This window comes from Ptiloglossa arizonensis, chromosome 9, assembly GCF_051014685.1.
Source record: "Ptiloglossa arizonensis isolate GNS036 chromosome 9, iyPtiAriz1_principal, whole genome shotgun sequence".
NCBI classification, from domain to species: Eukaryota; Metazoa; Arthropoda; class Insecta; order Hymenoptera; family Colletidae; genus Ptiloglossa; species Ptiloglossa arizonensis.
In genome coordinates, this window is record NC_135056.1 from 16,964,328 (window position 1) to 16,991,595 (window position 27,268).

At 43.4% G+C, this 27,268-nt stretch overlaps 2 protein-coding genes across 8 annotated transcripts; one reads left to right on the forward strand and one right to left on the reverse strand.

The window, feature by feature from the left end:
• Positions 1-353: 353 nt before the first annotated feature.
• On the forward strand, positions 354-9,737 carry Tbc1d22 (TBC1 domain family member 22). Of its 7 annotated transcripts, none has more exons than XR_012993360.1 (10): positions 354-586; positions 2,121-2,294; positions 2,378-2,934; positions 3,012-3,142; positions 3,237-3,494; positions 3,603-3,852; positions 3,926-4,149; positions 4,227-4,363; positions 6,703-7,319; positions 7,692-9,737. XR_012993360.1 is itself a non-coding variant. In XM_076320784.1 (10 exons), exons 2-10 carry the CDS (start codon positions 2,212-2,214, stop codon positions 7,711-7,713), a joined length of 1,776 nt encoding a protein of 591 aa, XP_076176899.1. In that variant the 5' UTR covers positions 1,236-1,421; positions 2,121-2,211; the 3' UTR covers positions 7,714-9,737. The 7 variants fall into 7 exon arrangements, 2 of the variants coding, with proteins under 2 accessions (XP_076176899.1, XP_076176900.1); XR_012993358.1 differs by lacking the exon at positions 354-586 and adding an exon at positions 1,235-1,620; XR_012993357.1 differs by lacking the exon at positions 354-586 and adding an exon at positions 1,235-1,421.
• Apoltp (Apolipoprotein lipid transfer particle) lies at positions 4,949-26,483 on the reverse strand. Its single transcript, XM_076320783.1, has 22 exons — positions 26,028-26,483; positions 25,624-25,668; positions 23,967-25,062; positions 22,810-23,173; positions 22,231-22,540; positions 21,653-22,149; positions 21,001-21,290; positions 20,076-20,583; positions 19,585-19,726; positions 19,350-19,523; positions 18,723-19,268; positions 17,555-18,467; positions 14,455-17,332; positions 13,665-14,023; positions 12,000-13,384; positions 11,663-11,847; positions 11,435-11,589; positions 10,181-11,352; positions 9,277-9,488; positions 7,670-8,692; positions 6,831-7,274; positions 4,949-6,185 (listed from the first exon to the last, which is right to left on the reverse strand). The coding sequence occupies exons 1-22, from the start codon at positions 26,107-26,109 to the stop codon at positions 6,102-6,104; spliced, it is 12,864 nt and encodes a 4,287-aa protein (XP_076176898.1). The 5' UTR covers positions 26,110-26,483; the 3' UTR covers positions 4,949-6,101.
• Positions 26,484-27,268: the final 785 nt, after the last annotated feature.

The window sequence follows — 27,268 nt, forward strand, 5'->3', positions numbered from 1 at the left end:
TTTGTTCGCCATCTAACGGTGAATGAATTGTACTACTTTTAAAATTAATTTTGCAATACATGCAACACCCTCAACGGCAAAACGCTTAATTAAGTTTGTAGAGGAATATTTCGAGAGTTTCATCATTATTTGGCGCCGAGTTTCTTTAATGTTGTGATTAATATATTTACTATAAAATCGTTATGTAATATTACAACTAAATATTAATACTCTATCAACGATATACATTTAATAATTAATAATTTGTTCTGTGGACTTATAATATATTTTAAAATTAAAATGTCGAGAAGCGTTTCAAAACATTCAAGTTCGTTCTATCATACAATTGACGACATAATGATTGACAACAATTGATACTGATTCTACTCTTCTACGTTCGCTGTAGCAATAACACTAACATTTCAGTCACGTGATAGCTATTAGAAGCTTGTGTGAAGTAGAAAGATAAGTTTAGCGTGTTGTACTCTCCTCAAACGGAATATATTAATTCCTTTGAATGTTTCATGTCCGTTTACTCAAGGTTGATACAATTCATAGACATATCGCACACAATCTCAAAATGGCGTCACGTAATGCTGCAAGATAAGTAATGCTTAAGACGTCTTATTTAACCAATATAGTCATGCATATGATAGATATTAGAAATGGTATTTCAACTTGCTCAAAGCAGACTTCATTCTTATTTAGTAAATGCGTTATACTTTCATGTATAAGGTAAATACCTTAATACTTTGTAAGAAAAGGCAAACTGATTGTTTGTAAAGTTTGACGAATGTTAGAAAATAGTACTGAACTTATATTTTACAACTATGAACGTTCATGACAAGACTTTCTTCTTTATTTCTTATAATTAAAAAATTAGCAACTTGCTTACTAGATATCTTCCTAGAATTGAAGTAAACAGAAACAATCATTAGATATTATCGAAGTGTAGATAAATAAAAGATTTAAAAAAATCAAATTTTATTAAATTTTGATAAAACTACTTTTCCCATTGAGAATTTTGTTCAATTGATAAATATTTGTTACATTTAAGCAATCATTTTTATTCATAGTATATTGGTATTCCCTCGACCATTGTAATATATTTTTATAACTAAAATAACATTTACACGCAAAATCAAATCTATTTTATATAGTTTCATTATTAAAATATTTTAGCAATTATGCAAAAATAAAACGTGTTTTACTGTTATGGACAGAATGCATATTAAAAAACTATCGATTCCCTCAAAAATCGTAAATGTTAAAAAAAATAATAATATACATGTTTGAAAACGTAATTTAGGAAGACAGATAGTAATACAAAATTTAATCTAGCCATTTCTTCGGTGGCAGCACTAGTATAAGCTTGTCATACGTCAAAAACAGTGATCGTTTACCAGACAAGACTTTACCGTAGTGTATTACTTATAAATTTGGTAAATTTTAAAAAGATCCTCTTTAAAATGTGTACTTCGCAATACGATCATTTTCTCGAGGATCTATGCAATTTCTACTTGCAACCACTTGCCTTATGCATGCAATAATTCATATTCTAAAAGCTATACAACGATTTAAATGTTTCTTTAGCTCGTTCATTGTTGACGTAATTACTCAATTGCGCAAACATTTCTAAACGTAAGAACATTACTTCCACTTTTTCTTTCCATTAATTTTGATCCAAATATTTATGACGTCTAACATAACCTGCTTATAAAAGCGGTACCATGGAGTTCGATTTCATAATACCATGTTCTTTCATTTCTATTATTTTCAAATGCCCTTTTACGTGGAATTGGTGGTTTATTTTTAGTTTCATTTGTCATTTCCAATAAGTGAAATTATATTTTAAGAAAAATCCTTGCATACATCTTTATGTAAATATTTGCTAGCTTGCTAGCTTTTTCAACAAAGACAAATTTGGAAACATATAATATAAGTTTATCTGTATCCTATACAAAGTAACATGAATCAGAAAAATGGCATGGTTATATAATTTTATTGATATCTATTATTCTTATCGCTTGCCTTATATTGCAATGTGGTCCCTATCATTTTTTGCATTGTCTAAAAGAGGACATTAACCAAAGAATTTTAACTACAAGTTTCAGTATCAACAGTGTGAATTTTTGTTTTAGTAATAGTTTATAAGGGAATGAGGAACTTCTCTTGCTTCTTCAATTGTCTTGAAAAAGTGGCAGGTGCCATTTAACATAATTTCTAATAATTATGGAAAATCAAAGTCATCATGGTCAAGCTTATCAATCGCATCAATCCTTTTGGAAGAAGAATACACATGCTGTACCAGGCAGGTGCGTATATTTTATGTTGTCTTGTTAATTATAATAATAACTTTAAATAATTGTTTAATTATATGTTACATATGTAACAAAAGACCAAGTCCAAAACAAGATGGTAAATTTGGTAAAATGGGTGCTGCAACACTTGTGTCTGGTAGTTTAACCAATACAGTGTCCACTAGTGGAATTGCATCAGGAGGTAGTGGAGGTTCTATGTCGTTTCAAGATTTTCAAGAAAGTGTGGATGATGCTTGGGATTCAGGAGACGATGAATTTTGCACTGTTTCTGATGTAAAAATATCAAAACGAGTTAGTCACTCTGCTGCTATCAATGTCATTAATAGTCATCGGTCGAGAAAAACATGTTTGGAATCAGGAACAAATTCAAAACCTCCTCAACGAGTTCAAGAAATCATTCCTGAGGAGAAAAAGGCAGAAGCTCTACAAAGATTAGCTGTTCAACCTTTACATTTGCGAAATGCTAATTTGTCTATGCATTCTCACATGAACAACAGTCAACATTCCACAGATGATACAGATATAAAATATGGTACTTGCCCACACCATAGACCTACACAATTTCCAGGCAGGCCACAACCACTTAGACGAACGCATGCTCCTACCAAATTTTTTATACCTTCTAGAGAACAAGGTGCATATTATCAAGTGATTTTTTTTAATTAAATTGATTCTAATATGTTCTTAGTTTTCATTTATTAATAATTGTAGATGGTGAAAGTAAAGTAGATAAATTTCAATCTCTTTTGGAAGCTTCTGTATTAAATTTAGAAGAATTAAGGCAATTATCATGGTCAGGTGTACCTGCAAGATTGCGTTCTGTTACTTGGAGGTTATTGTCTGTAAGTAAGAAAGGTAAACTATACCGAATTTTCATGTTTAATATAACAATTTCATTTATATATTTAAAACTGCTCTCTGTTTTCTATAATATAGGAATATTTACCAGCTAATTTGGAACGTAGACAACATGTGTTAGAACGTAAACGTCTTGATTACTGGAATTTAGTAAAACAGTATTATGATATTGAAAGGGACGAAGGGTTTCAACAAGATACATATCATCAAATTCATATTGATATTCCAAGAATGTCACCCCTTATTTCATTGTTTCAACAGGCAACAGTACAATTAATTTTTGAAAGGATACTTTATATTTGGGCAATTCGTCATCCTGCTTCTGGATATGTTCAAGTACTTGAGATAACACTATTTTTCACATGTTATGTTTACATACACGATTTTCAGGTCAATTTTATCTGCACCATTTTTATATTGTTTTATTTTTTGATTTTTTTTTAGGGAATGAATGATCTAGTAACACCTTTCTTTATGGTATTTTTACAAGAAGCAGTACCTGTATCTGCATGGCAGGACCTGGAAAATTATGATGTTGCATCTTTACAAAAAGAACAGAGGAACATTATAGAAGCAGATAGTTTTTGGTGCTTGTCTAAGTTTCTTGATGGTATTCAGGATAATTATATCTTTGCTCAATTAGGCATTCAGCACAAAGTGAACCAATTGAAAGAACTTATACAAAGAATCGATGGTATGCACCTGTGTTGTTAAAAATGTATCATTTTTTTCTAGTAGAATTACATTTGTGTAAATTATTTTTTCAGCACCATTACATCAACATCTTCATAAGCATGGTGTAGATTATTTACAGTTTTCCTTTAGATGGATGAATAACTTATTAACGAGAGAAATTCCTCTTCATTGCACGATTCGTCTGTGGGATACCTATTTAGCGGAATCCGACCGATTTGCTTCGTTTCAACTTTATGTGTGCGCCGCATTTCTTCTTCGTTGGAGACGTAATCTCCTTTTGGAACCTGACTTTCAAGTGAGTGTTAAAGAATGATATAACTCGTCGCAAATGAAGAAAGAAATGTTTGCAAATGATTTGTTATTTTTATTTAGGGACTGATGTTGATGCTACAAAACCTGCCTACTCAAAATTGGACAGATTCAGAAATAGGTATATTGGTCGCAGAAGCATATAAATTAAAATTCACATTTGCCGACGCTCCCAATCACCTACAGGCACACGATACCAGGTGACCAATTTGCAATGCGTCTAGATAAAAATATCATAATAGTGGCCAAATAACATCGGCACAAATAGTTTTGTGCTAAGTTGTACTCTCCTGTTTTACGGCCATCATGTACATTATATAATTACATGATTTATGGCCATCTTTAGGTTGTTTTAAATCCAATAAGTTTCTGTCACTCTCTTCGATCCAAAAAAAGCTCTATATTTTCGTTAAGTTTTTCAAAGACTTGATTGGTCTTTAGAGATTTTATTACTATTATTATTATTATTATTATTATTATTATTATTATTATTACTATTATTATTATTACCATAATAGTAGTATCATTATTATTATTATTATTATTATTATTATTATTATTATTATTATTATTATTACTATTATTACTAGTATTATGCTAATTATTATCGTCATCCACCATCATCATCATTGTCGTCGTTGTTATCGTCGCCGCATTGTCATTTTCATTGTCATTGTTATTGTCATCATCATCGTCATTTTTGTTTTGAAGTAAGCTGAATTGTAATCTTTACAGTAAATTTGCTCGCCACCTTTCAGTTTGCAAAAGAGGTAAACACAAATACGAAGAGTGTGACGCGAATCGATTGCCATTTACGATTCGTATTATATTTGTATAGTATGTTTTGAATTATTATACACAGATAATATATAAGCAAAAGGTTTTATAAATCAATTGCGATTACATGGTTGTCCTTTTATGGAACAAAGTTTTCCTGTACACACGTGTCTCCGACTTGTATACGATCGATAATTTTTTTATTTCTAAGATGAACGCCTTTTAAACTCTCGTCTATCAAATTGACACTATGCAATTTTTACTATTATTTTACGTTTCATATAAGTAAAATATTTACAATGCAACGATATCGGTTCCGTTTGTATCAATTACTAGTATTTTAGAATCTTGAAAAGGGGGCAGATTATTGTTCAAAAATTAGAATCTCGTGTACAAAGGGTTTGATATAAGTCTTTGCCATGCTTACGCATTGCCATAATATGTAACAAAAAAACTTTAAAATATATCTACGTTAAATATTCTTAGTTATTTTGTATCCATCTTATCAAATGGTTACATTATATGATATTTTATTCACTGTTAGCGATGCAAATAACGATCGAACGAATGGCACTGCGTTTACATACGATAGTTTAATTGAATTGTAAACTGTACTTGTCGATAATTAGTATTTCAGAAATGATCAATCAAAAAGTGTATAAAGAAACAGAAATATGCGGTCTATGCTATAAGTTATTCTTAGTACACGATGGATTATGATTATTTGTTCAAATATTGCTACGTTTGTATAAAAGCCGAAACAGTGAGATGTTCTATTCATTCTTTGACTCGAATTTTCGTATTGATAATTATCACGAAGTAACAAAGAAAATGATACGGTAGAGTCGTTAATCAATAAACGAGATTGGCTCTTTCTTATCTATGCGTACACATAACATTTCTCTAGAATTATTTTGAAATAAAACTGGAATCAAATACTATTTTACAGATATGTAAAGTTATTTATATTACTTAATCGTTATTATGGTATATACGATATTTTGCGCCACAATGCGAGATTGTGTAATAATGCGTCTTAAATACTTATTATCAAGAAGTGAGTGCTTCGTTCGTTGGTAAACATTTTACGACATAGTATGTTAAATACATAAAATCATGTATGACGGCTATCAGTAATCCATCTGTACCTCCGTTGGTACTTTAGCTGTAGTCGATATCGATTTGCCCATAATCGACATTCACTCGCTGCAGTGCTGTCAGTGAATCGTTTAGATTAAATGCATCCTGTAACAAAAAAGAAAAAAATGGGTACAAATGAATAGTTTCGACCATTTCATTCAGATGACTATCTCTATAATCTTTATAACGATGGCCTTTTTTTTTTTTTTGTTTCAATAAATTTTGTTTTCGATTATTATTGTTCCTAGTCCAAAGACAACACTTCGAATATGTCTGATGAAACGAAGGCGATAAAAAATCATGAAAAGATATTCGTATAGAAAGGACGTTCGATGGTCAGATGATTGGACATGGTTGAAATTGTTTCAATATTATCAAGATTTCTCGTTAAAGGAATAAATTTGATTTCCACTTAAAGGTTTTCGTCCGAACCAATATCAGTTAGAACTAGTTATTGACAGTTATCAATACGGTTCCAACTGCGTAGTCCTCCACCATATACAAAATTACCGAGCAATTCGTTAAGAATGCTTTCGTAGCGACGGAACAAATAATATATGCTAATCTTATTTTTCATTATTGAATGATGACTCAACTTAACGCGTGCTTTATCGCTTTCAAGTGCAGGTAGTCCTAAGAGTCGCTCGTCCCGAGCAGTTCTCAGAGTCGGTGGGGATAGCGATGTACAAGTTTCGAGATTGACGAACAGCGGTCGGGACGTTACTGTGCAATTTAGGTATGAAAACTCACATAATCAACCGTAACCGGCATCGGATAAACGCACGGGATGCATTCCATTCGCGTAACACCGTTATTGTTAGCGGTGCACTCGCAATTCTGGCAAGGATTCGGCAGCGCGGTTAGAGCCACCCTCTTGGCGAAAACGCTGATGAACTTCTTGATCGATACCAACTTATCGAAACGCAATTTGTCGCCGCTGAATATGGTCCCGTTGATTTCCAGAGACAACGGGGTACAGTAGCCGAGCGCGCTCTTCGAAAGCTTCACGTGTCTCCTTAACTCGACGTCCCCGATTAACGTCTTGACGTCCTTTCTCGTGTACGAATTGATCGCGTCCAGCCCGTAGAACATTTTACTCATCCTTTCCTTCTCGAACTCGAAATCACCGTCCATCAGTATGTGGAGCGTGATATCGTGTTCCAGTAAAGCTTCGTGCAGCACCGAATAGTCCAGCTGAAACCGATACCTTGTCGTCAGTATACATTTACTAAAAGAAAGGTAACCGTATAACGTTTACGAGAATTTATTTCTCCGTTGTATATCACTACGATGTATTTTATCAATGCTACGCGCCGTCTACGGAAATTCAAGATCGTTGTAATTGTGCTCAGAAATTTCTTTTTTTTTTTTTTCTTTTTATCCACTACTCGTACGATTTACAACACCGTTCGTATATTATTTTCTACGTTGCGTTACTCTCTTGTATCGTATCTCTTTCGTCTGTATTCCTTTTTCTTTTCCACGTGTTATCTACCGATGTTCATTGAACACAGTACCCGCGAAATACTACGCGTGTATTTAGATACACATTCGCGAGAACAGGGTTCTTTACTGGTCATCGTGCTTACCGTTTGATTTTCCGGTTCGCAGCGCGAGCAGGGCATCAAGATGAAAGTCTTGGAGACGCCGGCCCTGAAGACGAGTTTCGTGGCGAACACGATCGCCGCGAAGATGTCACGGCTGCCGTCCCCGACGGGCACGTGATCGAAATAATCGACGAAACGTGCCGCGTTCTTTGTGAATATCTGCCCGTCGAAGACGACGCTCCTCGGACGTTCGAACACACCGTCCGCGCCGAAGACGACCAACGACCAACGATTGTCAACTAGGCCACGATCCTCGAACTCTTTGCCGAGCTGCACGATCAACTGCTCGATGCTACGATTCTGCCTGACGTCGCGGTTACAGTCCTTCCCCTCGACGATGAAGACGACGTCGGTCGACATCGGGACGTTCTCGCCCTCCAATCGTCTGAACTGACCCTCCGCCATACGGTCCCCGTTCATCATTGTGCAGCTGGTACACGTGTCCGGTATCCTGAGGTACGTGTCGTGGAACATGCACGTCTGCATGTAGGACAACGCCACCGTGCACGCTTCCGATTTGCTCGCGCTGCGCGTACACATGGTCGAGTACTCGGTCGGATCCACCATGTCGAAACAGGAGAGGAACTCGGAGCTTTTGTTCACGAACAGATCGTCGCAGAAACGTACAACCCCCACGTCCTTCTCTTTTACGGACGACGCCAGATTCGTATCGCGCGGACATTCGTCGATGGCGTCGATCGACCAGCTACCGGCGAACCGTGCGACGTCGTTCGTCACGATTCCGTCGGACGCGGTGGTGTCGTCCATGGGCTCGTTGTTCATGGTGCCCAGGATACCGGCTGTCTTGCCGTAATACCATCCGGACAGTTCCAGCGTGCACAGATTGAACTTCAAGTTGCACTCGAGTCGTAACTGGTCCTGTTTACGTTCCACGGTTACGACGTTCTCCGCCCGGTAAACGTACGTGGTACCGTTCTCCAGCTCGATGGGGAGTTGAAGATTGCTCGTTGTGCTCGGCGACTGTTCCGATACGATTTTGATGTTCTGAAAACGCGAAACGTTACGTATTTCGTTGTAGGAGAAGTACGAGTTAGTTTGTAACGATAATGATGATAATAATAATAATAATAATAATAATAATAGTAACAATAATATCAATAGTAATAATAATAAGGGGCGCGCGAGAATTGGAGAATATTCGAGATTCTCGAGTGGTCGGATAGCAAGATTACAATTTGAAAGATCAGAACGAGTGGTGGAAATTTTTGGAAATTGTCTCGGGTATCTCGAACATTCTCTTCTCGATCTTCTCGCGCACCTCTACCGATAATGCATCTATTTACGATGATCGATACAATAAAAAAAAACAACACGTGCATAATACAGTGCACAATACTCGATATTTGAAAAGCGAACATTTTCTCACGTTGGTTGTCCGCAATTGTTAAAATTGTGAATACCGAACGCACGATCGAGATCGTGCACTGTACTGTAACGTGTATCGGTAACGCCGGCCGAAGAAACGAAAGAAACCGAATGAAAGTTTATGCGCGGACGAGTATCACGTGGTGATAACTAGTCGATTAGAGTCAATAGGTCGTGCGAGGGAGTACTGAATTGGCACTAACGTCGTTGAAGATGTCGAGCTCGATCGCGTCCTTCTCGATCAGGATGACGATCTTGTGCGTGACACGGTCGGGTCGTAGATCGTACTTGATGAGAATCGTGAACGTGTTCCGGACGAAATCACGTGCCAACAGGTACGTACACGGACCTACGAAATTCAGATGTCGTCCGTCTAAACTGGTAAAATGCTGCGACCCGATGATCATCGCTTGCGCTGAAACGAATATGATAATAAGAGAGAGAAATGGAGAAATAAGATTTTTAGTACTTAAATCCAACACAGTTGCCAACAAACATGAACGGCTCGTTTTTTGTTTTTATTCGTTTAAAGTGCGATAACCCAGTCATTCGTGTTCTACGATAGAAACATAATTTCCTTCGATTTTTGTTGCTCGACGATGGCGATGAATTTGGAATTTTAAGCAGATAATAAACATTGCACGGATTGTGATATAACACGAAGTCTGAATTACTGGCCTCTTTGATCCACTCAAAATGATACGTTATTTTAGCGCATGGTAAATTTGATTTACAGCTGTCGTTCAAAGTGCGATAAATCCGGTGATAAAAATCGTACACCGATGTTTAGCAGCTCGTTACAAAGGGGAGATTTCCGCCTTTAAAATCACAATCAAACGAATCGCGAGAAAAATTTATCAAACCCCCGGAGAGTCGTTCGAATGTAGGCAATTTTCGAAGAAAAAAACCATCTTCAATTTTACACCCCGCATTCGAGTATGAAAGTGTTTTTAAAATTCAATCCAACTATAACAAAATAGATGCTTTTCCCTTTATATTGAGCCTAAGTACGGTACTGTACGATTTCTTTTCACGAAGTTACAGCGCTTCGAATATCGACAATACTTCGACCTAATGACGTTAAACTCGCTGCACGGTGTATATTACCATTGAAAGGTGGTAGCCATTTTAATGGTTCCATGTAAGATTTGTATCGATACAGGCTCCAGAAAGTGAAGTTCGAGGCAACGAAGTACAACTTGATGTCGTCGATGACCCTAAACTCGGGGATCTCGTGGAATTCCGGTGTTTGATTGAAAGCGTGCCAGGACATCGGTAACTTTTGCTCCAGGCACATCAGACCTTGATTGGGATCGAAGATGAACTTCGTTTTGGCTTCCCTGTACCGACTCTCGGCCTGCAGCGCTGTTTGACTTATGTCCATCAATTTGGAATAAATCAATCGTACGATGCTCTCGAGTTTCTCTTGTACTCCGATATAATTGTAAACGTAGTAAACTTTGTCGTACAATTGGTGCATGTTCTCGATGGCGTAGTGTATGGACGGTAGCTTCCGTAACTCCATGAGCTCGGTAATGATCTCGTCGATCACGTCTTTCAGTTCTTTACCAAACGGCACGAAGGTGAAGTAACGCTCCTTTAGAAACTGTATTATCAGTCCCGAGTATTTCTGAACATTGGTCACGATATCGTTCGCCTTAATGTCTCGGTAAAGCTTGTCGATGTCCTGCGTGAATTTGGTGAACCGATCGAAGTAAGGGGAAGCGATGATATCGTTTCCACGATCGTACAGGAAATCGACTACCTCCTTGCTGGCCTTCCACACCACGGTCTCCAGATAATGTATGAAACGAATGAACAACGGTTCGATCATCAGCAAAAATCGATTCCATTGCTGAGAAATCGACTGGGAGAGTTTTACCCAAAGGTTCTCGATATACTTGATGAACGAGACATGAAGATCCTTCACGAACTTGTCGTACTTCTCGATCAGTTTCTCGACTATGTTCGCCACCTGGGCGGCCGAGTCGCCCCTCAGTATGGCGGACACGATTTCCGAAACCTTGTTCAACGCGTTCTTGATGGTCTCGATCACCCAGAGTAACGAATTTATGATCGCCTGTCCCGACTCGCCCATTATCTCCCATATCTCGTTGAGAATGTTTGGCAATGACTGTATGTGAGTTCGCAGAGCGAGCTCATCGACAATGTGTATCCCGATATCGACAAGGTCCTTGATGTAGAAGTCGTTCATGTTGTAGGAGTTGTTCAGGTAGGTCTTCAACTCGTCCAAGTCCGTTTGCAGGTCCTTCAAGTTGCTGGAAGCGAACGACACGGTTATTGATAGCGTTTGAATCGCGATGGAGCAGTTTCCAAGGACATTCGCGACCTTGTACTCACTTCCAGTCGTTGATGAATTCTCGAAGATCCTCCTGAGCGTCGTCCCAAACGTCCGAGATCACGTTTACCGTCTCGGTCTTCACGTACTGCCTCCAGTAATCGGCGTCGCCGTTTAGACCGTTATAGATGTCCAGTGCCGTTTGCTTAATACCATTCTGCGAAACAAAGTGGACATTCTCAATTTTAAAGTATAACCAAATTCGAAATAAATCATCGAGTACCGCGTACAAGAATGTCGCTCCTGAGCTCGGGTCTCCAGCGCAGGGTAGAAGTGACCAATCTGGAATGATTCAGCTTCAAGTAGAAGGACACGTCTGATATGGAGAAGTCCTCCTCGTAGGTTCTCCAAATGTTGAACATGGTGTTCCGGGCGTCGGGGATCGTTCCGTACATCCGCAAACTCTCCACAGCGTCTGTCGAACGTAGAAATATTAACTAACAAAACTTTATCGTTAATAATTGTAAAATTTGGACTCAATGGTGTGCTGTACAACTCTCGTGGCTGCTAGCAGAGAAAAAGTTCTCCGTCCCTGAATTCTAACCGATCGAATTCGCAACAACGTACTCGGTGTATAATTGAGCATCATCCACGTGAGCTTCTCGCCCGGGTCGAGGAAGAAGGCTCCGGTTGCGTTCAGATTCGGGGTGTTCACTATGCTACCGTTCGCAATGTACTGCTTCTCGGTGGGAATATATCGAGCGTAGAGGTATTTAACCGCCTCGTTGTAGTCCCGTTGGAAGAGGACTTCTCTGCGATCGAGATCCAGACGAGCGTTCAGTTGTCCAGTCTCGCGGGTTAGGAAGGTTCGCCTGTAGCTGCCGTTGTTTATGGTCTCGAACAGCACCATCTCTTGTTTGTGAACGAATCCACGGACGTCCAGGTTCAATTTGGTGCTCGGATGCTTCCCGATCACCTGGTAGACGTATCTCCACGACACGGGCAGGTTGCTCTCGTCCCTGACGAATCCGGAAAGCACGAAGAGCTTATCCGGATCTGTGGAATAGTCGGCAACGATGGTGACGTTCAACAAATCCCGCGAGTCCTTTTTCAGTAGTTCTCCCTGCAGGTAGACCGTTTTCGCGAAACTGGGATGTCGCAGACTGAAGGTGGCTCGTTGCTGCATGATCAAGTCGGTCGATGAAACATTCACCCAATTGAACTGCGCACCGACGGTTCTAGGGTTACTCGTTTCGCGATCCCAGTCCAGTTTCAGTTCCGAGCTGAGCTCCTCGCGACTGATCCAGTAGAAGCCATCCAGAGTGATGTTTCTACGTGGATAGGACACGCTTAACGTCAGGAACTGGTTGTCCACGTCCTCGGTCGTTTTGTTTAGGATATTCACGCGATAGGACATCCAGACGTCCTTGGACAGACTCAACGAGGCGTTCTGATCGAACTCGCCGGGCAGGACCTGGTAGTCGGTGCGGAGCTCCACTGTTCTGTTGAAGTGGATCGCTTTTAAATGGATGTCTTGACCCGTGTGGGTCGTTCTGATCCTGGACTCTCCAGCCACGTTAAACGCGGTTCTGTTGTCGATCCGGTACAGGTTCACGTGCTTGAACTCCACAGTTGGGTAATTCGTACCCTCGTTCCCCGCGCTGTATTCATACTGATTTATGTAGAGGATACCGAGAGGCTTGTAGGGGTTCTCGATCGTGATTTGAATACGCTCTTTCTCGAAGCCAGCCCTGGATTCGCTCTTGGAGTTGTACCGACCTTGGAGCACTTTCTCCCCGTTATATGTCATCTCCGAGTTACCGGTGGTCACCTGGGGCCGTTTCTCGTAACCATATGTCAGGTGACCGATGTGACGTGTGTTCAGAGGTACTTCCACGTGAAAAACACCCTTCAAATCAGAATCCAGCTTGTGGCTGCGGTAGGTGTAGTCCGAGTCCAATATTGCGGTGTCTTGCGGCCAGAGGACCTTGAGATATCTCTTGTTTCGTTGCCTGCAACGTGACAATTGTGAACGCGTGATACATACCGGATCTAAGGATGATATTTGATATGTGAATATACAGGATGTTCTGTAAAGGTAATTGGATAACACAAAATTCCTTACACCTTGTAAACAATGAAAAAGGAAACATAATTTATACGAACTGTTTACATTACTTTTGGGTACAATCGACTCTTGAAGTGAATTCTACACATTACGAAACACCCTGTATATTTTTAGAGTCAGTACGAAGTGAAACTTCGATTCTACAAATTCATGGCTCCTCTTACAGTGTGGTGAGCACGGTAAACTGGCATTCAATTTGCGAGACGTTCATCGTGGATATAACGGCGGTTCCGTTGACGTTTACCAAACTGTCGAATGACACATTCGCTGAACCAATTTTTGTGCTGGCGGGAAAATAGATATCCGTGCCTATCAAACGTATATTTGTGTCGTGGGCGGCGTCGTAATTAAACAGAACCAGCAGCGTCTCCTGTTGCTGGAATTTCGGTGTGTACAACGAGTACTTGAGTTTGATCTCCTTGTTGTCGAAGGTCATGTTGAAGAGATTGTTAACGGTCTGAACGGGTAACCTTCCCCAGGATGCTCGCAGATGGACGTTGAGGTCTCGCGCGCTCATGTATATCTGTACGAATTTGAGCGACATATAAAGGAACATTTTAATATACAATTCATATAGAGGAACATTTCACAATAGAAGCAGAACTCGTATAGACGAACTTCTCAATATAGGAGAACTCATTTAGAGCAACTTCTGAATATAGAAGAACTCATTCAGAGCAACTTCTGAATATAGAAGAACTCGTTTAGAGAAACTTCTCAATATAGAACCCATATAAAGGAATTTCTCAATATAGAAGAACTCATTTAGTGCAACTTCTGAATATAGAAGAACTCATCTAGTGAAACTTCTCAACAGAGAGGATATAGAGAAATTTCTCAATATAGAGTTCATATAGAGGAATTTTTCAATACAGAAAAACTCATATAGAGCATCTTAATATACGAGAACTCGTATAGAGCAACACCTCGATAAACGGGTAGCTGAATACTGACCGAGCCATCGGAGGCGTAATTCCTCTTGGCGCGTAGAGCGTTGTAGCCGATGACGTACGACGCGTCCTTGACATCACCGATCCCGTAAGTGCTAATTACAAATCGATGATCATCGTTGTCGGGTGGCGGTAGCCTGACAGCGAACAATCCGTCTAATTTCCGTCCCTGGATGCTTCCGCTGGCGTTCACCGCAAATTTCCATTTCTCCCTATCGACGTCCACGTCGAAGCCAATTGCTACGTTCTTGAAAGCGCGTCCCGGGTTCATGTAGAACAATCGAACATCGACATCCCTTACGCCGAGATCTTTCGTCTTGTATCCGATCATTGCTCTTCCCATCATGTCCAACATGTGGACCAATTTCCATTGTACGGTCAAGCGATGACTGTCCTCGTTCACCTGGTCCTGAACACGAATCTCCCCGCTGTTGTTCGTCAACAGCATGTTCCCGTTCAGGACGAGATTCTCGATTCCCTTGATGGGAGTCTCGGCGTGTACGTACAAAGTCGTGTAGCCGTTTACTTGAACGTTCATGGTACCGTTCACCTTGAACACCTGCTTTCTCTCGCCCGACATCTCCAAAGCGTCCGCCCGCGCTCTCAGGTCCCAGTTGAAGTAGTTGATGAAATTCGCGTCCAGAGTCCCGTTCAGTGAACTACCCAACAAAGCAACGTTCACTCCGTACTTCCACTTCCTCAGCCTGAGATCAAAATCCTCCACGTTTGTCCCGCTCTTCGACTTGGTGGTCACCTCCACGTCCAAAGACGTGTCGTTCCAACCGAATATTCTTGCAAACACCTCACGCCTCGCTTTGGTCGCGAGGTCTAACAGCTCTCCGTTCACGTGATACCCAGTTTCGTTTATCTTCTTCGTGTGACCGTGAAATTCGAAATGAGGACCGCTCACTTTAGGCGTGTACAGCTCAGCCAAGACAATTCCAGCGGTGTAGTTGCCCGTGAGTTTGTACTGGTGACGATCCTGGTGTTTCACCTGAACGATCAGATTCATGGTGTCGTTTGTCGCGATCGCGTTTATGTAAGAGACGTCCGCCTCGAGGCTCCTCAGCGGCTCTATCCAGCTCCTCAGGGCCACCGTAGCTCTAACTCGATCCTTCATCGCGTACCATTTCGCCTCCAATGAGGCTGACTTCGACCGAGATCGGAGCCTACCGCTGATCGTCAGGTGCTTCTCCTCGCTCCTGAAATCTCGCACAACCAAGAGGGTCCATTCCGGTAGCCGGAGCATCGGTGTGTCGATCCTCATCGCGACGGTGGCGTTCACCAGATCCTTGGGTGTCTTCAATCGTACCAGAGTCTCGATCGCGCTGTTCGGCGCGTATATAACTACCGCGACCCTGTACAAATCCTCGTCGCACGCCAGTTTCACGCTTGTGTTGAAGAACTTGAGGAACTCCAAAGGCGTTTTGACGTTCAACGCCACGTTGTGCGACTGCGCATCGATCTCGTCCTCCCTGAATAGATAATTAATGCGAATTCCCGTTTCGGTCCAGGTTCTGTTGCGTTTGACGTTCACGGCAATCTGCATCGTGTAATTGCTGTTCTCCAGGTCCATGATGAACACGTTCAGACAGACGAGCTCGTTGAAGATATTAAACGGCGCGATCACGTTCAATTCGTTTCTGATGTTGAACAGATCCTCCATGAAGAAAATGTCGTCCACGATGATCTTCCCTTGGAAGTATTGCACGACCGCGTTGATCTTGTACAGGTTTCTATCGTAGTCGATGTCCAATTCGCCCAACACGGGTTCCACGATCGCTGGATACACCTCGATCTTACCGTTCCAGTAGAACGGGTTGGCTTCTTCGTCCTCGCCATAATCCTCCTCTTCCTGTGTCGTCGAGTTGCTCGCGATCTCGAGCGGCGCTTTTATCTGTATGTTAACCGGTGGTGATTTCGGTCCCGCTTTGGCCTTCGCACCGATCTTCATCTCGGCCAATCGGATAGAGAACTCGGTATCCATGCTGTGTTTCTCGACTTCGGTGTCCGTCATGATCAGCTTCGCCACTACTCCGATCTCCTCGAGGCCACGAATCGGCGTGAACAGCAGGTAGGTGTAATGGAAGTCGGTGATGGTGCAGTAGTGCCAAACACCTTGGAACCCAGCCAGCATGTTGTTGTACGCGACTCGGAAGTCGGCCTCCCGATTGTTCAGCTTGGCCACGAGGAGCAACCTCTGGAGCAGCTCCAACGGCGTGGCTACCATCAGTTTCACGTTGAAGTCGTAGCTGGCGGTGAATAATTGACAGAGACCCTCGAAACCCAACGGTCCGCTCGGTATCACCACCATCGCGACCACGTGTCTATTACTCTCCGACAAACCGAAACGACCGTGGATATCGGCGAATTTCTCCAACGGTGTGGTCACGTTGAACTCTACGGTGGACTCCTTGATACGTCTGAGATCTCCGAAGAGTTTCGCCGAGTAGGTTTCCTTGTCCAGATCCAAACTCGCCGCGCCTAGGAACTTCCAATCGGGGAGGATTTGCAGCTGACACTTCATGTCCGATTTTTTGTAACTGGTCACCGGTGACTCGAGATGCAGGTTACCGTTCAGATTGAACACGTTCTCGGACCTCTTGTCCAGGTACCAGATACTCCATGCCTCGATCGTCTTGTCTGGATTGTACTTGACCAGGAGATGCGTGTCCGCCACCTCCGAATCGATGATCTTGTGGGTGACGTTCACGGTGGTCCAGGAGATGGAATGAACGGAACTGGTCACGACGTAGGTGGCTCTCCATTCTTTGAGCTTGTCGCGCACCTCGGTGCTGCCGTCGAATTCCATGAACACGTGTTGCGAATCCTTCCACTGAGCACCGCCGCTCAACAGAATTCTGTTCTCCTTTTGCAGATACCTGTAACGCGATTAAAAATTAATAGGTTTGCATTTAACGTGCCTACATTCGCCGTTAGGGTGATTAGGTACTATTGAAGTGTGCGTGTAAGTGATGTGAGACGTGCACAGTGTACCACCAGATAAATTATATTGCTTTTACAATTATCGACAAGAGTAACGTCCCACTGATCTTAACGGTTCCCTCTGTCGACTATAAACGGGAATCTGTCTCAAGAATCACCTGGTGTTCAGAGCGGTCCTCTTCCAAGTCTCGAATGGCGTGAGCAACTGACTCTCCAACTTCGCTGTCCTCATCCCAGGCTCTGCGACGTAATCCGTCTCCACGAACAGATTGATCGTCTGGTCCAGATTCCAGTTGGTCGTCGCGTTCATGATGTAATTGAATTGGCCACGAGAGACCACGCGACACGACGTGGTGACGAAACAACCGGGATAGGTGAGTATCACCGTGACGATGAGATTCTTCTCGGGTAGCTGTTTCTCGTCGACGACCGGGATCATCTTCTCCAACGCGAAAAATACCCCGAGCTTCAACGCGGGATCCCGATTCGCGTCCCACTTCACCTCCGCCCCGAATTCCTTCCTGTTCTTCTCGTTGACGCCGGTCAATGCGAGATGCACGTCCCTCCACTTGTCCAGGTGCACCTCCATGCGTATCTCCCGTTCTGTATCGACATTCGTCATCACCGAGAACACGTTGCTCTTGTACCGTCCCTCGACGTACGACACGAAGTCCGTCGGCGACATGACCGTATGATTCAGTATAAACGCGTATTTGTCGTGGTCCAACTGCTCCATGTTCAGGTCCACTATGATGTCACTGTAGTTCCTGTAGAATCTGCAGTACAAGAGCACGTTGTTCGCGAAGCTCGGCGATTTCAGGTTCAGCTTCAAATTATGACTGACGACGCTCGCTACCGATTGGTCCGAGTAGGTACCGCCGATCGTCACGTTGTGCCCGCTGAACCAGGTCCCACTGAAGTTCAACGCATACGTGTGCTTCGAGTGCTCGATTATACGCGCGCTGAGCAACATGGAGTTAAAATTCGGTATTGTCAGATTCACGTGAGCCTCCATAGAGAACATCAGACCGCGTGGCATCACCAGGATCACCGTTAAGCTGATCTTCTTCTCTAAAGACGGACAACTCGACCGTTAATGATGACGATTCGCTGTAGTCGGTTCAATGAAACGAGTCCAAGGGTCTACCAGTGCGTGACAAAGTCGGCAATTGACTCAAACAGAGAAACATTTCGATATTTGAACACTCGTACCAAAGAACATTTCAGTGCATGAAAACATAGTAGAAAGAAAAACATAATGGAAAGGAAACAACTCGTTTCGTTGGACCAACTGTAAAAGAAGAACGGTGACAACGATTGTCCGACCTGGAGCGTATCCTATCAGTAAGCTGGTCTTCGATTCCGGTCCCATGGCGTAATGCTGAACGCTTATCTTGATGTCCAAGTTTTCGATGGGTTTTGTCACTGCGATCGACGCGCTCACTTTCGTGTCCTGGTTCTGGAAATACATTTTTGAATAGGAAAGAATCAACTGAGCGGTAAGCGTGTGCCGCTCGTCCATCAGGTGAGGCTTCGAGTTGAACTTCGCCTGCAACTCCAAGTGACCCAACGCCTGCTGATACCACGCTGTTATCACAGCGTTCAGTTGCGGATACGCGGTGGAATGTAGCTTCAGCTCGGCCGCCTTGTGGGTGAGCGTCTTCGAGGAACGATTGGACAACGATACCTCCAGCTGGAGGGTCTCCTTCTTGGGCATCTTTTGCAGCTGGTACTCCAGCTGAATGTCCGCAGCCAAGCTCACGTTTCTCTGTACGATGTAGCCTACCAGTTTGCTCCAGACTTTCTTCGTTCGGAAGGTTAAGTCTACGTCGCACTGGAACACGTTGTTCTTCCGAACGTTTCTTATCGCACCTGTTGTAAAACGAATTTGGTGAACAAAATGATCCAGTAACCAACAAAGAACGATACTCGTTTACGCGTTCGATCGAGCACCTGACAGAGCAGCGATCCTTTCGTTGTTAATGATCAGATGCACCTGGGGCCTGAATGTGTAACCGTATGCGAATCTCTTGATTGAGTAACCCACGCTAGCGTCCAAGTGTTTGGTGCCGTTTATGTCGAAACCTATGTCAATGAACGTCTCGTTCTCCGTGCTCTTGTAGGTGCCTGAAAAAAAGAATTCTCCAGTTTGTATCGTGAAATCGCTCGGTCGTGATGTTCTGTTTACCTTCCGCCACTATGGAGTTTTCAGCGGATCGCAGGAGGACGGTGACATTGTTGGTCTTCGTGTCGAAGGACACTGCAGCGCTCAATTCTCTGTTCACCTGTGATCCAGGCGTGTTGAAGATGAATCTAAATAGGTTTTGCTTCTACAACGGAACAAATAGAATCGTTACATCGAAAAATAACTGGGTGGTACACGACCGAGCGATTTCTTTCGTGAAAATAAATGAAGAACACGAAAAGTACGTCGAGCGCGTATAATTCGTATAATTGAAAATATTCCAAACGATTCGAAAGTTTCCAAAGATTCCGAAGAACCCATTGGAACCCCTGAAGAACCTACAAACTGGTACAAATGCGTCATAACTGAGATTAATTAAAATTTTCAATCGTCGATTCTTCTCGAGAAACAAATTTTATTCTGCGTTTATCTTTGCACGTGTAATCGCTCGATATTCGATCGGTACTCCTATGTATTCCTAGAACGAAAGATACCTCCGTCTTCTTCCACTCGTACTTCATCAAGTAGCTGTCGGCGGTAGGATCGGCCTTGATCAACGAGATCTTGAAGAGCGTGGGTCCGCTCAGGATGAAGTACGGCGCGTTAAGATTCTTCGTCGTGTTCGACAATTGATAATCGACGCACAGCTTCAATCCCACGAGCCTGTCGATGCCGGACCAGCTGCAGTTCGTGTTGCTGATAATGTCATCGCGAACGATTACCGATTGCGTATTCTTGTCGTTCTGATCGACGATCAGAACACCGAGCGGTTTCTCCTCAAGTTCCGCCCCATTGCTTTTCGTCAGAAGAATATCCGTGCCAATCGAGATCACGTTCATCTTCTTATTCGGTAGGCGCATGTTTAGCAGTATCAAACGCATACCTTTCACGTCCAGGTGAATCTGAACAGCTCCAGAGGTGTACACGTTCGATCGCAATTTGATTCCAGCGCTTTTGTAAAACGCGTCCACGGTCATACTGCCGACCACACTGACGCTCATGCTGTTCAAAGATATCGAAGACTAATTAGATCCTTTCATGTTGCAGTAATTATAATTATTGCGTAGTAATGTAGTAATGTTGTTACGTTGTAGCAATGATAACTATACACGCATCTAATAGTCGAAGATCTTAAGAAGATCTTTAAAATACAATCTCTATCGATCGAGAAATTCTAGTTTAATAATAACCAGATATTAGAAGTATGAGAAATCTAACCATTACGAGCAGTGTATTTGTAAATAAGGTGTGATTTAAGAATTTCATTGTAAGATTTTAGAAACGTGGTTGATTTCTTTAAAAAGAAATCTTTGAAGTATCTTAAGTAAAAGTATCTTTTCATAGTCACCGAGATTTTTTGTTTAAATCGTAATCGTAGGTTTCTTTTTATACGGCGATATTCTTCGAACGTGAAAATACCTAGACGTGAGATTGCTGATGAGTTCCATTTCATTAAAGGCGAGCCGTTTGATGTCGAGTACCCCTGACGTCATGAAATTGCACGCCGCGGAGCCAGCGAAATCCAAACGCACCGGTAGACCCGAAGACATCGGTATCACGTAAGTGGAATCGAGAAACATCATCGCGTTCTCGTAGTGAAACTCCTTACCGATCTGCTTGAACTTCTCCCACGGATCCAACCGTACCAAGGCTTCTCTGATCTCTTGATCGTTGTTCAACACGTAATACTTCAGATCGTTTCCGAATAACTGAGCGAAAAAAGAGAATGAATAAAAAAGTTACCATCGATCGACAAAACGCGAACATTGCATCTATTACGATAGCTTTGATTTAAAAACAAAGAATAATATACGATGGACTCTCTACTATTCGGTCCCTCTTTAACCAAATAATACAATTGATCAGCAGAAAAATGATCGACGTATTCTACGATGTTAATTTTCGTCGTTACCATTATTTAAATATATAGTTCTCTGATTAATTTTATTTTCTATCGTATTAAACTTTCAAGTGGTGAACGAGGACCGGTTAAGCGGAAGTCTACTGTATTGCGAAGGGTCGAAGAAGACCCGAAGCACGCACTAAGGTTAATAATTCTCTCGTAATTTACTTTGTAACCGTAACTGATCCTCGGATTGTCGAAGTTATTGTCGATGACGTTCGGTATTCGTTTCACGCGTTTCCAGTAGTCCTCTTCGGGCGCGGATCTGAATCTCCTCAGGAAATTCGTGAAGAATCTCGACATCTTCTCGTTGCTGTACGGTCCGTCAGGACCGAAGAACTTCTCCGCGTAATACTCGAGACCTTCGAACCTCGTGTTCAGCTCGAAGGCGTTCACGGATCTCCCGAAGAGATCGAAAGAGACGTTGAAAGACGCGGAACGCGGTATGTACGATCTCGGCGAGAAGATCAAATTTCCATGATAGTTCGCGCCGAAATTGTACTCCTCGGAGAAAAACGAGCCGTCGTAGTTCCGCGAGAACTTTCTTCGGTCGCTGTTGAACTTGTTGCCCAGGTCCCTGTCGGTGAGAAGACTTTGAATCTCCACCATGGTCGGTGAGGCGGAATTGTAAAGGTTCGTCAAGTGGCTCCAAACGAAGGTCCCGACTGTGAACAGAGTTTCTCGCGTTAACGACGATTCGATTCACTTCGAGAGGGTCGATGGCTCGAAAGTCCGTGTAAAGTTACCTTGATTGACCTCTTCCATCTTCAGGGTGTGTTTGATCGTTTTAACGACGTTGTAGTCGGGACAACGCATCACCTGCAAATACGACGCGATTCGTATTTCCGTGTCCAAGGTGAAATTTTTGTAATAGTTCAGGAAGAAGAGATCCCGCGTCTTCTCGCAGGACGGCATCCTTCGATGGGCGTCGACCGCCGCGACGCGAACCTCCATCGGTAGAAATCCGCTCTGATCGTCTATGCATTCTTTCAATTGTGTCAGTATGCTCTCCGTTTCCAGGCCCATGTTACCGATCGCTTTCAACGCTTCTATGGTCTAAAATTCGGATTAAGAATAAATGGTATCCGCGTGGAAATCACTCTGGGTATACGGGGGGGTCCGTGCAACTGTTTCGGTTATAAAAGAAATGTGGTTCTAAGAATGTAATATTTTTTGTACCATCATCGAACCATCTACGAACCATTTGTCCTACTAATGTAATATTCTTTGAACCATCGTCTTCTGTTTTAACTGCATCAACGATACAACTACGACCCGAAACGATCGAATGGACCATCCCGTGGATATCGAAATGTTACACGTACGTCTTTGACCGTGGAGGGTGAATGAACTCGCGGAACGCAACCCTTCGCGACTTTCTGCTCGAGATACGAGAGGAATCGCGTCACCTGCTCCACGTTGCTGCACCGAGCTTCGTGGGCGGAGCAGAAAGCGCGAATCGTCGCGGAGTAACTCAAAACGAACTGAGCGTTCGGGATTTGACGCTGGAACTCCAACAGGGGCGAGAGAATCCTGATCGTCTCTTGGTTCGGTTGCGGGATCAACGTGAACGCCATCACCCACTTGTCGAGGGTGGCCTGATCGACGGATTTCTTTATTATCTGGTTCTTCATCACGTGCACGGCAGCGTTGCTGCCCATGAACGGCAGAGCGTCCATGATGTGTTTTCTACGAAAAAACGAAGAACGTGGTCAGGTATCGTTTCGTTGAGGAGAAAATGTTTGTCCCAACGGACATTGTTATACCTTATTGCTTGAGTGAACACCTAAACTGCTCCGCATAATGTCACAGGCTCGGTTATAGTTAACAGCGACGTAACATGTGGCAAAAGTTGTGACATTATGCGAGACAGTGTCTCCGTTATTTACGGATATATGGAAAAAGAGGTCGGTACATTTTTACAAGCTGTTTTTCGATTCTCCGTAAGATTGTATGAAAGAAACAATATTTTTGTTCGATGTCCGAAAGTAAAGTTACACTGGAATGTCCAGTTCCAAATGGTAGATTTTTACAAGCTGTCGAATTTGTCTTTCGATCCTCTACAAAGCTGTAGAAGTGTCTCGCGTACAAGCCCTTCGAGAATTACGATCGCGGATAAACGATCCCGTGGATTTCAATTGGGAATTTCCGAGCGTTCGAAAGCACCGCTGACCAGCGAGGATCTATTTCCTTCGGTCAGGTACGTATCGCGGGAATCGTTCAAAGGATCCTACTACGGGAAAAACCGGCCAACCTCTTCGTCCGTATCCCGTTGGTTTCTGAAAATCGAGGCTGCTGCAATCGATCGATGCTCCACTCGACAAACCGACCCTACCCCTCTGTAAACCCGCATCGAAGTTCAGACTTCTCCGAACCGTAAACCGATAACTCTTTGGCAAAGTCGTTTCCGAAACCAGCGGGACCCCACCCCGTGTCATAAATTTCGTCCAACGTTGTACACGGATCGTCCTCCCCTACTCACTGTCCAGTGCTGCAAATAAAGTTGGCCCTGATGAACAATTGCGACAACGACAGATAATCCAGTAACCGGGCCGAGTGAACGAACCGGGTGAACATCTCGGGGAACCTTTGATGATATTCGTCCATTTTCACTCCGAATCTACACAAGGTTATCAATAGATTCCTGGAGGTTCTCAGTTCCCCGTGGATGGTCTTGGACGATCTCGAGTAATCGTATATCAACGTGGTCCTCTTCGCGTGGAGATCCCATTCGTTCTCGGATTGTTTCTCGTTCTCCTCCTCCTCGTCGTCGTCGACGTCGTCTTCGTTGTTCATCTCGTACTCGTCCTCGTCGTCTTTCGCCTCGTTGATCAACCGTAGCACAGCGGTGGATTCCGTTCTCGCGCCAGTACTGTTGGTGGAGAACGGTTGCAATTGATGCAGATCCTTGCACACTACCTGTTGGTAGACGTTGTGATCGATCGTCAGCTCGCAATCGCTACGCGACTCGACAAGGGGGTGTTGGAGAGCTCGTGAACCCGATCTGGGACTCCTGTAGTAGTTCGATTGGATCACGGAGAAGTGCTTGGAACCGTAGGCGCAATCGGAGAGGTTCTTCGTCTTCTTCACCAACAGACTGGTGCGTTTCGGTTTGTAGAGATGATACGACGTCTCGCAGACTCCGTTCACGTCCAGCTCGTTCACGCGACGATCCACGTCGAATCTGTGCATAGTGTTCTGCAACATCGACAGTACGCCCCTCTTCAGGTTCAACGCCCATAATGGTTCCTGTCGTTCCGGGCATAGCTCGTCTATACGACCGTCGTCGAACGCGAATCGCAGAACGTGTCGTTCCAGGCTCCGTTTGAACTCGCCGCCAGCGCGGTCAGGGAACTCGGGATTGTACTTCTCCGGATCGTGGCTTATGCTCGCGTTGCGAAACTTCAGGGTACCCTCGCAGGGGCTGGTGAACCGCACCACCAGGTCCGCGTCGAGGCGCAAGGTCGACTCGTTTCGCGCGTGTCCCGGTGGACCTCCTAGATTCGTGCTGACGTCCACCGAGTATCTGTACCAATAAGAGATCCCCTCTTCGTACTTGAATTTCCTGCTCGCTGGCACTAAAAACACATGGACAGTACGTTATTCCTCTTTGTAAACTACGATGCAGTAGAACCTCCGTTATCTCGGAATTCCAATCGACTCTTCGGGGCACGATTGTCGAACGTTGTGAAAATTAAAAATATAGGTCAATCGGATACTTCATTACGAGGCACGGTATTAACTCGTGTAACTTTTAATTTTTCGCTGATTGAAAAATATCCGTGTTAGGATACGGAAATCATGAGGCATTCTTTAACCCACTGTGCCCCAAAGAGTTACGTTTAATCTCAAAATTCGTTCCCGGTCGATTTCTATAAGAAAACGGTCGTTTGAAAAGACACTCCGCTTTATCTACGATTTTGAAAAATTGTGATCTCTGTACTCCCACTCGTGGACAAATGATCGTATTGCATCCAGTTCTCGTTATTTAAAATAGCGAATACATTGCGTGTACACGTGTACGCGTGAACTTCCTCGTTGCGTGTACACGTGTACGGGATGCTCTCCCGCGAACGAATAATTAATTAATCGAATATCGGAGGCTCCACCGTAACGATACTTCCGCTGGATTTCGTTACCTTTGCATTTCGTTCTGCTGCAATAGGTCGGGTCCTTGAAGATTTCTGAAACGAGATTACCGATCGGATTATTGACAAGTTCGTACGGTTGCAAAAATGGCCGTTCTTGGAAATCGACTCTCGCTCGCTCGACGACGAATCGTGAATGGGAATTACGATTCGCTGATAACGCGAACGATACGCGAACTGTGCACCCGATGCAACTTCTTAGAAAGGAGTGTTAAATAACACGCGCGGCAGATAAATAATCGAGAATAACACGGTTGCGTAGTCCCGGTTCCCGGATCCCGTCACGGATAAACACAATTGTCGTTACCCCGAACGAGGGTACCGATATCGTTCTGGAAAAAGTAGAATAACAAAAAAAAAAGAAAAATAAAAAAAAATAAAAAAACAAAACTCACCTGTGTGCACCGTGTCGATCGTAACGCAGATCGCGACCAGGAGGATCGCGAAACGGTTCCACGATCGTTGATCCCGAACCATGATTGCTTCCACCGGTGATCACCGAGGTCAAGGTTGTCACTCGTGTCTACGATGCGTTCTTCATCCCCTTCGTTCACGAGGACGCGCTTCTACTCCATTTCCGCCGGGCCGTTGTTCGATTCCTCGCGAACGTTCGAATTCGCTGAAACGGTACCCCTCCTCTACGAAAACTCCACAATGAATCGAGACACCGAAGAGAAGAGTAGAGAAGATCCCGGTTATCTCGCGCACTCCGCGTTCGTGATTTACGCGCGTGTCGTTCGCGACGATTAATTATCCGCACGGAGGGCGAGCAACGCACGACCGATTTTTCGCACGGAGGGAAGATCGAGTTCTGTGCGAGGCTACGATCGAATTTCGCCGACCGAGGTGGAAAAAAAATATATATATATGTATATATATATATATATATATATATGTATATATATACGAAACGAAACCTCGGGTAAGACGAAACAATTTCGACGACGATCGTACGTACCGCCGCGAAAATATCGCGCACGGATTGCGGCACGCAGGGTACCGCGCGGAACCGTAATGGAGATTACTGATCTACCGCCGTGTGTTCGGTATATTGGTTAAATAAGTGCTTCCTGTCCTGACCGAGCTCGCCGACCGAATAGCTAACGACACCGAATCAACTGGAGTATCCCTCTCGGAGGGGGAGAGGATCGGTGCCAAAGGTCTTCTTGTTTTTCGTATTTGTACGGGGTCAGGGGTCGCCGTGCGAGATTAGATAAATCCGAGAAACGACCCTTCGCCGACCGTCTACGATTCGTACGGTTACGTTCGTGGAATACGTATCGGCAGCTTTGTTATTATTAGGCCGGCGCGCACCAAATGCCCGCTTTTCAACCGTTTCCATTTCAGCGCGTCGAACGAGAAGGACATCTTGGACGTCCACGCCTCCTCGAATACGATATTTTACGAATTGTACGCTCGAGACTCGTACGCCCGATAGCCGGTCGTATTGTGATTAACGATCGAGGGAATAGTAATGATAAAATTATGTATACGTTTGCTTTCTCAAACTTCCCGATAGAAACGCCACGATGAAAAAAAGCATATCGGATCGTCGGATGAGTAACTTGAAGGGTATTTTACATATTTACATTGGTACGTTTACAGTGATTACGAACTTACAATTACGGATAATAGT